Below are 12535 nucleotides of genomic sequence, written 5' to 3'. Positions count from 1 at the left end.
CAGATTTATCAAGCCTTGGAGAGTGATAAATAGCACTGTGATAAAGTATCAATCAGTTCCTAACTGCCGTATTACAGGCTGTGTTTGAAAAATGACAGTTATGAGTTGATTGGTTGTTACTATATCACCGTGCAATTTATCACTTCTCTAAAGGTGGGTACACACTAATAGATATATCTGCAGATCAATTGATCTGCAGATATATCTATGGACGGATTGGGCAGTGTGTTGAGCATACACACTGCCCGATCCGTCGGGGACTGACGTCATGAACTGGGCGGGTGTGTACACGCCCGCCCAGTTCAGCTGTCAATCACCGCCGGCCGCCGCAGCATGTGTACGGGCGGTTGGCCGACCGCCCCGTACACACACAGCGACGCGCCAATATATCGGTAGATATATTGGCCGTCGGCTGTGCTGCGCGGCCGACGCAATACGTCTGTGAACGACTGAGTTAACAGACGTATTGGCCGCACACACTGGCCGACGGACCCGCGATATATTGGCCGTTCAAGAACACGGCCGATATATCGACCAGTGTGTACGGGCCTTAAGGCTTAATAAATCTGGCCTTAATTCCTTTGAACTATCCTCTAATTCTTTCCATACATAAACAGCATTGGGAAAATAAAGCTTTATTTTAAATCAATGATTTAAGAAGAAAAAAAATCATGTGATTTAAATCAAGTTGATTTAAATCGGTACACCTTGGTTACAAATGGAGACAAAGTTCCCTTATATGAAAATAACTATTGTTTTCTGTTTCCACCTAGAATATAGAGTCACGGTTAAAGGTTTCACTTCCTGGTGACCTGGGGGCAGCTCTGACAGATGGTGTGGTTTTGTGTCATTTAGCCAATCATGTTCGGCCAAGATCAGTGTCGAGTATTCATGTACCTTCACCAGCTGTTGTAAGTATTTAGTGTCCTGTATCACTGTCAGTGCACTTATAGCAAGCAATAAAATTTAAGCTTTCTCATCAGTACAAATCCATGACTCTCTTCAATAGCCCAAGCTCACAATGGCAAAATGCAGGAGAAATGTGGAAAACTTCCTGGAAGCCTGCAAGAAAATCGGTGTCCCCCAGGTAATATATACTGAAGAGTATATCCTCCTTATGTATCCTGGTGTATGACAAAGTAAATCCACCTTTTCATGTTACTTGAGCACTCTGTAGTAGTAGAGGGCAGATCAGTTAGCTGCGTGGCCGTGGCGAGCTCTTCAGAAATTACACATTATGGCCAGTGCTAGTTTTTTCGCTCATCCCTTAGAGGTGCGCAGGAAAACCAGCAGTGTTCCTCCTACCCATTGTAATAGGCAAATATGTGTGCAACAGACACTGCTGGATGTTCGGTGGCTCATCACTTGCAATTGAATCGCGCCCCACCTCCCATTGTTTTGCTGCACTGAGCTACAGTAGGTATGTCCTCGGTCTGTATTTGCCCTTTTCTCTAACGTACTAAGTGGATGCTGGGGACTCTGTAAGGACCATGGGGATTAGCGGCTCCGCAGGAGACTGGGCACAACTATAAAGAAAGCTTTTAGACTACTGGTGTGCACTGGCTCCTCCCACTAAGACCCTCCTCCAGACATCAGTTAGATTCTTGTGCCCGGCTGAGCTGGATGCACACTAGGGACTCTCCTGAGCACCTAGAAAGAAAGTATATTTAGGTTTTTTATTTACAGTGAGATCTGCTGGCAACAGACTCACTGCAGCGAGGGACTAAGGGGAGAAGAAGCGAACCTACCTAACAGGTGGTAGTTTGGGCTTCTTAGGCTACTGGACACCATTAGCTCCAGAGGGATCGACCGCAGGACCCGACCTTGGTGTTCGTTCCCGGAGCGGCGCCGCCGTCCCCCTTACAGAGCCAGAAGCACGAAGAGGTCCGGAAAATCGGCGGCAGAAGAGTTCGGTCTTCACCAAGGTAGCGCACAGCACTGCAGCTGTGCGCCATTGCTCCTCATGTACACCTCACACTTCGGTCACTGATGGGTGCAGGGCGCTGGGGGGGGGGCGCCCTGAGGGCAATATATGACACCTTGGCTGGCAAATATACATCATATATAGTCCTAGAGGCTATATAGATGTAAAATTACCCCTGCCAGTATTCCAGAAAAAGCGGGAGAAAGTCATCCGAAAAGGGGGCGGGGCTTCTCCCTCAGCACACTGGCGCCATTTTTCCCTCACAGCTCCGCTGGAAGGAAGCTCCCTGGCTCTCCCCTGCAGTCTGAATACTACAGAAGGGTAAAAAAGAGAGGGGGGCCACTAAATTTAGGCGAGGTATAGATATTATATATATATATATATAAGATATATAAAAAAAGCAGCTATAAGGGAAAACACTCATTGATAGTGGGATCCCAGTGTTATATAGCGCTCTGGTGTGTGCTGACATACTCTCTCTCTGTCTCCCCAAAGGGCTTTGTGGGGTCCTGTCCTCTGTCAGAGCATTCCCTGTGTGTTTGCGGTGTATCGGTACGGCTGTGTCGACATGTTTGATGAGGAGGCTTATGTGGAGGCGGAGCAGATGCCTGTAAATGCGGGGTCGACACCTGAGTGGATGGTGCTGTGGAAGGAATTACGTGATCGTGTCGACTCCTTACATAAAAGGTTTGACGACATACCAAATGTGGGACAGCCGGCTTCTCAGCCTGTGTCTGCCCAGGCGTCTCAAAAGCCATCAGGGGCTCTAAAACGCCCGCTACCTCAGATGGTTGACACAGATGTCGACACGGATACTGACTCCAGTGTCGACGACGAGGAGACTAATGTAACTTCCAGTAGGGCCACACGTTACATGATTGAGGCAATGAAAAATGTGTTGCACATTTCTGATGTTACCCCCGGTACCACAAAAAAGGGTATAATGTTTGGAGAGAAAAAACTACCAGTAGCTTTTCCTCCATCTGAAGAGTTAAATGAAGTGTGTGAAGAAGCGTGGGCTTCCCCTGATAAAAAGCTGGTAATTTCTAAGAGGTTACTAATGGCGTACCCTTTCCCGCCAGAGGATAGGTCACGCTGGGAAACATCCCCTAGGGTGGATAAAGCGCTCACACGCTTGTCAAAAAAGGTGGCACTACCGTCTCCGGATACGGCCGCCCTGAAGGAATCTGCTGATAGAAAGCAGGAGGCTATCCTGAAATCTATATATACACACACAGGTGTTATATTGAGACCGGCTATAGCTTCAGCCTGGATGTGCAGTGCTGCTGCTGCGTGGTCAGATTCCCTGTCAGAAAATATAGATACCCTAGACAGGGACACTATTTTGCTAAACGTAGAGCATATAAAAGACGCACTTTTATACATGAGGGATGCACAGAGGGATATTTGCCGGCTGGCATCCAAAATTAGTGCAATGTCCATTTCTGCCAGGAGAGGGTTATGGACTCGGCAGTGGACAGGTGATGCAGATTCCAAACGACACATGGAAGTTCTGCCTTATAAGGGTGAGGAATTGTTCGGGGATGGTCTCTCGGACCTCGTTTCCACAGCAACAGCTGGGAAGTCTACATTTTTACCCCATGTTCCCTCACAACCAAAGAAAGCACCGTATTATCAGGTACAGTCCTTTCGGGCCAATAGGGGCAAGCGGGTTAAAGGCGCGTCCTTTCTGCCCAGAGGCAGAGGTAGGGGAAAGAAGCTGCAGCATACAGCCAGTTCCCAGGAGCAAAAGTCCTCCCCCGCTTCCTCTAAGTCCACAGCATGACGCTGGGGCTTCACAGGCGGAGCCAGGTACGGTGGGGGCCCGTCTCAAAAATTTCAGCAATCAGTGGGCTCGCTCACGGGTGGATCCCTGGATCCTTCAAGTAGTATCTCAGGGGTACAAACTGGAATTCGAGACGTCTCCCCCCCGCCGTTTCCTCAAATTTGCCTTGCCAACCACTCCCTCAGGCAGGGAGGCAGTGTTACAGGCAATTCAAAAGTTGTATTCACAACAAGTGATAGTAAAGGTGCCCCTACTTCAACAAGGACGGGGTTACTATTCCACACTGTTTGTGGTACCGAAACCGGACGGTTCGGTGAGACCCATTTTAAATTTGAAATCCTTGAACACATATATAAAAAAATTCAAGTTCAAGATGGAATCGCTCAGGGCGGTTATTGCAAGCCTGGACGAGGGGGATTACATGGTATCGCTGGACATCAAGGATGCTTACCTACATGTCCCCATTTACCATCCTCACCAGGAGTACCTCAGGTTTGTGGTACAAGATTGTCATTACCAATTCCAGACGTTGCCGTTCGGTCTCTCCACGGCTCCGAGGGTCTTTACCAAGGTAATGGCGGAAATGATGATACTCCTTCGAAAGAAGGGAGTTTTAATTATCCCGTACTTGGACGATCTCCTGATAAAGGCGAGGTCCAGAGAGCAGTTGTTGGTAGGGGTAGCACTATCTCGGGAAGTGCTACAACAGCACGGCTGGATTCTGAACATTCCAAAGTCACAGCTGGTCCCTACGACACGCCTGCTGTTCCTAGGGATGGTTCTGGACACAGAACAGAGAAAAGTGTTTCTCCCGGAGGAAAAGGCCAAGGAGCTGTCATCTCTAGTCAGAGGCCTCCTAAAACCAAAACAGGTGTCTGTGCATCACTGCACGCGGATCCTGGGAAAAATGGTAGCTTCCTACGAAGCGATTCCATTCGGCAGGTTTCATGCAAGAACCTTTCAGTGGGACCTGTTGGACAAGTGGTCCGGATCGCATCTTCAGATGCATCGTCTGATAACCCTGTCTCCGAGGACAAGGGTGTCTCTGCTGTGGTGGCTGCAGAGTGCTCATCTTCTAGAGGGCCGCAGATTCGGCATACAGGACTGGGTCGTGGTGACCACGGATGCCAGCCTTCGAGGCTGGGGAGCAGTCACACAGGGAAGAAACTTCCAAGGACTATGGTCAAGTCAGGAGACTTCCCTGCACATAAATATTCTGGAACTAAGGGCCATTTACAATGCCCTAAGTCAGGCAAAACCCCTGCTTCAAAACCAGCCGGTACTGATCCAGTCAGACAACATCACGGCGGTCGCCCATGTAAATCGACAGGGCGGCACGAGAAGCAGGACGGCGATGGCAGAAGCCACAAGGATTCTCCGATGGGCAGAAAATCACGTGTTAGCACTGTCAGCAGTGTTCATTCCGGGAGTGGACAACTGGGAAGCAGACTTCCTCAGCAGGCACGACCTCCACCTGGGAGAGTGGGGACTTCATCCAGAAGTCTTTCAAATGATTGTAAACCAGTGGGAAAAACCACAGGTGGACATGATGGCGTCCCGCCTAAACAAAAAGCTAGAAAAATATTGCGCCAGGTCGAGAGACCCGCAGGCGATAGCTCTAGTGACACCGTGGGTGTACCAGTCGGTTTATGTGTTCCCTCCTCTTCCTCTCATACCAAAGGTACTGAGGATAATAAGAAAGAGAGGAGTAAGAACTATACTCATTGTTCCGGATTGGCCAAGAAGAGCGTGGTATCCGGAACTTCAAGAAATGATGTCAGAGGACCCATGGCCTCTACCGCTCAGACAAGACCTGCTGCGGCAGGGGCCCTGTCTGTTCCAAGACTTACCGTGGCTGCGTTTGACGGCATGGCGGTTGAACACCGGATCCTGAAGGAAAAGGGCATTCCGGAGGAAGTCATTCCTTCGCTGATTAAAGCTAGGAAAGAAGTAACCGCAAACCATTATCACCGCATATGGCGAAAATATGTTGCGTGGTGTGAGGCCAGGAAGGCCCCAACGGAAGAATTTCAGCTGGGCCGGTTCCTGCACTTCCTACAGTCAGGGGTGACTATGGGCCTAAAATTGGGTTCCATTAAGGTCCAGATTTCGGCTCTATCGATTTTCTTCCAGAGAGAATTGGCTTCACTACCTGAAGTTCAGACTTTTCTTAAGGGAGTGCTGCATATTCAGCCCCCTTTTGTGCCTCCAGTGGCACCTTGGGATCTCAACGTGGTGTTGGATTTCCTAAAGTCACATTTGGTTTGAGCCACTGAAAACCGTGGATTTGAAATATCTCACGTGGAAAGTGGTCATGTTATTGGCTTCGGCCAGGCGTGTTTCAGAATTGGCGGCTTTGTCATGTAAAAGCCCTTATCTGATTTTCCATATGGATAGGGCAGAATTGAGGACTCGTTCCCAGTTTCTCCCCAAAGTGGTATCAGCTTTTCATCTGAACCAACCTATCGTGGTGCCTGCGGCTACAAATGACTTGGAGGCTTCCAAGTTGTTGGATGTAGTCAGGGCCCTGAAAATTTATGTTTCCAGGACAGCTGGAGTCAGAAAGACTGACTCGCTCTTTATCCTGTATGCGCCCAACAAGTTAGGTGCCACTGCTTCAAAGCAGACTATTGCTCGCTGGATCTGTAGTACGATTCAGCTTGCACATTCTGCGGCTGGACTGCCGCATCCTAAATCGGTAAAAGCCCATTTCACAACGAAAGTGGGCTCTTCTTGGGCGGCTGCCGAGGGGTCTCGGCTCTTCAACTTTGCCGAGCTGCAACTTGGTCAGGGGCAAACACGTTTGCAAAATTCTACAAATTTGATACCCTGGCTGAGGAGGACCTTGAGTTCTCTCATTCGGTGCTGCAGAGTCATCCGCACTCTCCCGCCCATTTGGGAGCTTTGGTATAATCCCCATGGTCCTTACGGAGTCCCCAGCATCCACTTAGGACGTTAGAGAAAATAAGAATTTACTCACTGGTAATTCTATTTCTCATAGTCCGTAGTGGATGCTGGGCGCCCATCCCAAGTGCGGATTGTCTGCAATACTTGTATATAGTTATTGCTTAACTAAAGGGTTATTGTTGAGCTATCTGTTGAGAGGCTCAGTTGTTATCATGCTGTTAACTGGGTATTGTATCACGAGTTATACGGTGTGATTGGTGTGGCTGGTATGAGTCTTACCCGGGATTCAAAATCCTTCCTAATTGTGTCAGCTCTTCCGGGCACAGTATCCTAACTGAAGTCTGGAGGAGGGTCTTAGTGGGAGGAGCCAGTGCACACCAGTAGTCTAAAAGCTTTCTTTATACTTGTGCCCAGTCTCCTGCGGAGCCGCTAATCCCCATGGTCCTTACGGAGTCCCCAGCATCCACTACGGACTATGAGAAATAGAATTACCGGTGAGTAAATTCTTATTATTCGCTTTCATTTTCTTCCACCCCATCATCTGACTTCAGATCTCCCTTCTCAACTCTTTTTATTTATTTATTCTGTTACCAACATTATTCCTATCCCTTTTATCCTGTCACTTCTGTGTTCCTTTTCCTATTATTTCTCTGAGGAATGTGTGTAGCTTCCCACTTGTCTCCCTGACATTGCTTGTTATGGTCACAAATTGCCCCGTAACCATAGTACACTTTGTAGCATCTGTATGCCTACCCATGCCCTTAGTGCAGCACCTATCACTCACACTGACCAATAAAACATGTTTTGCACCTGCAATAAGTGCTTCTCTTTTTTTTTTATAGCTGTAAGGCATACTTTAGTCTTAAAGGTACCTGTTAGCTATGGTTAATGTGGGAAACATTGACAGGAGTGCATTAGTAGTACTTGTTAATAAAGTCTATAAGACACAAGTTAAATGTTTTTTTGCACTCATTCATTGATCTTCCTAACACTACTGTAATCTAATAATACGACAAGTCCATATAGAAATTCAAGAACATTGCTTTATTACCCTTTTTCCTGCCATTCCTATTGTCTTGGTTCTAGTATCGGCAATGATGTCTCTAACTGCATGGTTGTGTTTGCATGACTGACTCTGCATTTCTGTTTTTCCCTTCTTGCTCCGCCCCCTCTGGACAGGACAAAGTATGTCTACCTTCAGACATTCTTCATCTAAACCTCTGCAGCGTTAAGGGAACTCTGGAATGTCTCCTCTCCTTTGGAGAAGGCTCACAAGCACCCGCTCTTTCCTACCACCTACTGGGCTTCGTGGTTTTTTACTGCACCCTTATGCTTTTCCTCTTCCTTCTCTATTGCTGGTTTCTTGCCTTCTGGACACAGGCATGAAGAGACTGGGGGGAACACCTTATAACCCTGTGGGGTGGATGTAACCCTTTAGGAACCCCTCTATCCCATGAAGCACAATGTCACTGTTAAGTTTTCTCTATGAATTTAACCGGGGTCCAGGGCCAGTGATCAACATCCATCAAGGATGCAAATACAACTGTGACTTACTGCAGTATGCATTTAACAGTGTTATAGGCAAAGACAGTCTAATTTCCTTGTACATTATGTAGCAGTATATTAATGAGGCAAAAAATATATACTTACGTTTCCCATTACCATACTTGATAGACCAATTTCACAGCATTGGAAAACTAAGATCTGATTATTAGGGCTTAATAGGCTCTTATTGTTGAGTAGCTGGATAGATGGAAGATGTGTGTTCTGTAGGTCTTATAGTTTGCTGCGCTCTTCATGGCCTTAAGATAAGGCTGCCAGATGGTCCTCTTCACTCAATTTCAAATGGTAGCTGCAATTGGTTACATGCGGAGTCACACAGGACACCTTATACCAAAGGCTTGTCGGTTTTACTAACTTGTATAAACAGCCAAATGAGGAAGGCTGTATTTTATTTGCATGTCTAGTTAGACCTAATATAATAACTTGGGCTACTATCAGGATCTAGGACTCATAGCTTGCAATATATAAAAGCTAAGCTCTTCATTAAGCTTCTGAAATAGAGAATGAGAGAATAGACTTTGGTGATGTATTGTAACGAGTGCCTTTTTATTCCCACCATATCTAATACAGACTGATTATAAGGATGACATGAGGGAGATGGGACAGTCACTTACGTTGGGAGTCTGTCTCTTAAGAGCCTCTTCCTCCCCCCACCCCCCCTCTACCACCTCAAATAAAAAAACAACCTATCAAACTACATATGACCGCCATGGACAGTCTATATCTTATAAAAAAGTATAACAGCGCAGCTTGTTCCCTGATGATTCACTTTACATACACTATGACCTTAAACATTACAGCTTGCGTGCAAAGCTGCCTCGTATGCAATTTTTCACCCTGCGCTTTTATCCAAGGTGTACACGTTTGGAGTTCTGCAGGTGATTCAGAGTTGCACATAAGAGAGCCAGATCCCTACTTGTAGATACATTGGCTGTAGCTGGGCAGCGATTTTTGCAGATGGGATGAGTGTACTTTAGAGGCAGAATTGTGAGCTATTCACATTTGAGCCAAGGATGTCACTGATGCAAATATGTCCGGATAGTTATGATAGCTACTTTCACAAGTAGATGGACAGGGCTGATGTTGTCACGCTAAATACAGGCTTGTATGCAACACTGAATAGTGGTCCCGATTCTGGTTTGGAAGTAAAGCAAAAATGACAAGTTATTGTGTACCTGGGCAAAACCATGTTGCACTGTATGTGGGGCAGATGTAACGTGCAGAGATTTGGGCGAGGTGTGTCCAAACTGAAATCTTAATTGCAAATGTAAAAATAAAGAAGTCTAACATTTGCAGGTTACATGCAAAAGCTGCCAATATTTACACTGCACAGAAACAATCTAAATGTATTTGCTCCCCTCACATTGCAACATGGTTTGTTCAAAATACAAAATTACTTGCTTTTTCTTTTGCTTTGCTTTTTCTACTTGTTTTACTTGTTAGTCCACATTCTACTCTCTGGTGGACTGCTGACTCTGATACATGTTTGTATATCACATCTATTGCGGAGATCAGGCCACAACAACAATGCTTTATGTATAAAGGGCTTTACATTTAATTTTTTGCCAGATGGAAAAGCAAGGAGTGATTTGATATAGTGTTTTCAGGATACATTTTTAATTACATTTGCAAAGTTAATATTCGTACATGAAATTATTTCTCTGACGTCCTAGTGGATGCTGGGAACTCCGTAAGGACCATGGGGAATAGACGGGCTCCGCAGGAGACTGGGCACTCCAAAAGAAAGATTAGGTACTATCTGGTGTGCACTGGCTCCTCCCTCTATGCCCCTCCTCCAGACCCCAGTTAGAATCTGTGCCCGGCCAGAGCTGGGTGCTCCTAGTGGGCTCTCCTGAGCTTGCTAGAAAAGAAAGTATTTGTTAGGTTTTTTATTTTCAGTGAGATCTGCTGGCAACAGACTCACTGCTACGTGGGACTGAGGGGAGAGAAGCAAACCTACCTGCTTGCAGCTAGCTTGTGCTTCTTAGGCTACTGGACACCATTAGCTCCAGAGGGTTCGAACACAGGGCCTGACCTCGATCGTCCGTTCCCGGAGCCGCGCCGCCGTCCCCCTTGCAGAGCCAGAAGACAGAAGAGAAGCGATGAAATCGGCGGCAGAAGACTCCTGTCTTCATTAAGGTAGCGCACAGCACCGCAGCTGTGCGCCATTGCTCCCACAGCACACCACACACTCCGGTCACTGTAGGGTGCAGGGCGCTGGGGGGGGGGGGGCGCCCTGGGCAGCAATTAAAATACCTTTTGGCACTTAAAATACACATAATACAGTCTGAAAACTGTATATGTGTAAAAAAAACTGCCATTAAGTTACATAAAACGCGGGACAGAAGCCCGCCGCTGAGGGGGCGGGGCCTTCTTCCTCAGCACACCAGCGCCATTTTCCCTTCACAGCTCCGCTGGAAGCAGCTCCCCAGGCTCTCCCCTGCAGTATCCTTATACAAGAAAGGTAAAAAAGAGAGGGGGGGCACATAAATTTAGGCGCAAATAAGATATTTAAGCAGCTATTGGGTAAATCACTTTTTATAGTGTAAATCCCTGTGTTATATAGCGCTGTGGTGTGTGCTGGCATACTCTCTCTCTGTCTCCCCAAAGGACTTTGTGGGGTCCTGTCCTCAGTCTGAGCATTCCCTGTGTGTGTGCGGTGTCGGTACGGCTGTGTCGACATGTTTGATGAGGGTTACGTGGAGGCGGAGCAGGGGCAGATAAGTGTGGTGTCGCCCCCGACGGGGCCGACACCTGATTGGATGGATACGTGGAAGGTCTTAACCGACCGTGTCAACTCCTTACACAAAAGGTTCGATGACGCAGCAGCCTTGGGACAGCCGGGGTCTCAGCCCGCGCCTGTCCAGGCGACTCAGATGGTAGACACAGATGTCGACACGGAGTCTGACTCCAGTGTAGATGAGGATGAGACAAATGTACAGTCTACAAAAGCCATCCGATGCATGATTACTGCAATGAAAGATGTATTGCACATTTCTCTAACGTCCTAAGTGGATGCTGGGGACTCCGTAAGGACCATGGGGAATAGCGGCTCCGCAGGAGACTGGGCACAAAAGTAAAGCTTTAGAACTACCTGGTGTGCGCTGGCTCCTCCCCCTATGACCCTCCTCCAAGCCTCAGTTAAGATTTTGTGCCCGAACGAGAAGGGTGCACACTAGGTGGCTCTCCTGAGCTGCTTAGTGAAAAGTTTAGTTTTAGGTTTTTTATTTTCAGTGAGACCTGCTGGCAACAGGCTCACTGCATCGAGGGACTAAGGGGAGAAGAAGCGAACTCACCTGCGTGCAGAGTGGATTGGGCTTCTTAGGCTACTGGACATTAGCTCCAGAGGGACGATCACAGGCCCAGCCATGGATGGGTCCCAGAGCCGCGCCGCCGGCCCCCTTACAGAGCCAGAAGACAGAAGAGGTCCGGAAAATCGGCGGCAGAAGACGTCCTGTCTTCAACAAGGTAGCGCACAGCACTGCAGCTGTGCGCCATTGCTCTCAGCACACTTCACACTCCGGTCACTGAGGGTGCAGGGCGCTGGGGGGGGGGGGGCGCCCTGAGACGCAATAAAAACACCTTGGATGGCAAAAAATGCATCACATATAGCTCCTGGGCTATATGGATGCATTTAACCCCTGCCAGAATACATAGAAAAACGGGAGATAAGGCCGCCGATAAGGGGGCGGAGCCTATCTCCTCAGCACACTGGCGCCATTTTCCCTCACAGCTCCGTTGGAGGGAAGCTCCCTGGCTCTCCCCTGCAGTCACTACACTACAGAAAGGGTTAAAAAAGAGAGGGGGGGCACTAATTACGCGCAGTATTAAAGATACAGCAGCTATAAGGGGAAAAACACTTATATAAGGTTATCCCTGTATATATATATATATAGCGCTCTGGTGTGTGCTGGCAAACTCTCCCTCTGTCTCCCCAAAGGGCTAGTGGGGTCCTGTCCTCTATCAGAGCATTCCCTGTGTGTGTGCTGTATGTCGGTACGTTTGTGTCGACATGTATGAGGAGAAAAAATGATGTGGAGACGGAGCAGATTGCCTGTAATAGTGATGTCACCCCCTAGGGGGTCGACACCTGAGTGGATGAACTGTTGGAAGGAATTACGTGACAGTGTCAGCTCTGTATAAAAGACAGTGGTTGACATGAGACAGTCGGCTACTCAGCTTGTGCCTGTCCAGACGTCTCATAGGCCGTCAGGGGCTCTAAAGCGCCCGTTACCTCAGATGGCAGATATAGACGCCGACACGGATACTGACTCCAGTGTCGACGGTGAAGAGACAAATGTGACTTCCAGTAGGGCCACACGTTACATGATGGAGGCAATGAAAAATGTTTTACA

The 12535-nt window shown here is 47.8% G+C and overlaps 1 protein-coding gene across 1 annotated transcript in view; it reads left to right on the top strand.

Moving 5' to 3' along the window:
• LRCH3 (leucine rich repeats and calponin homology domain containing 3) overlaps positions 1-12535 on the top strand; it is a 318072-nt gene that overhangs the window by 281446 nt on the left and 24091 nt on the right. The window contains exons 19-20 of the mRNA XM_063916572.1: positions 774-911; positions 1010-1087. Coding sequence (XP_063772642.1) covers positions 774-911; positions 1010-1087 — 216 coding nt within the window. The remainder of the gene's footprint in view (positions 1-773; positions 912-1009; positions 1088-12535) is intronic.

The sequence above is a fragment of the Pseudophryne corroboree genome, chromosome 4 (assembly GCF_028390025.1).
Source record: "Pseudophryne corroboree isolate aPseCor3 chromosome 4, aPseCor3.hap2, whole genome shotgun sequence".
NCBI classification, from domain to species: domain Eukaryota; kingdom Metazoa; phylum Chordata; class Amphibia; order Anura; family Myobatrachidae; genus Pseudophryne; species Pseudophryne corroboree.
This window is presented reverse-complemented; position numbering and strand designations above follow the sequence as displayed.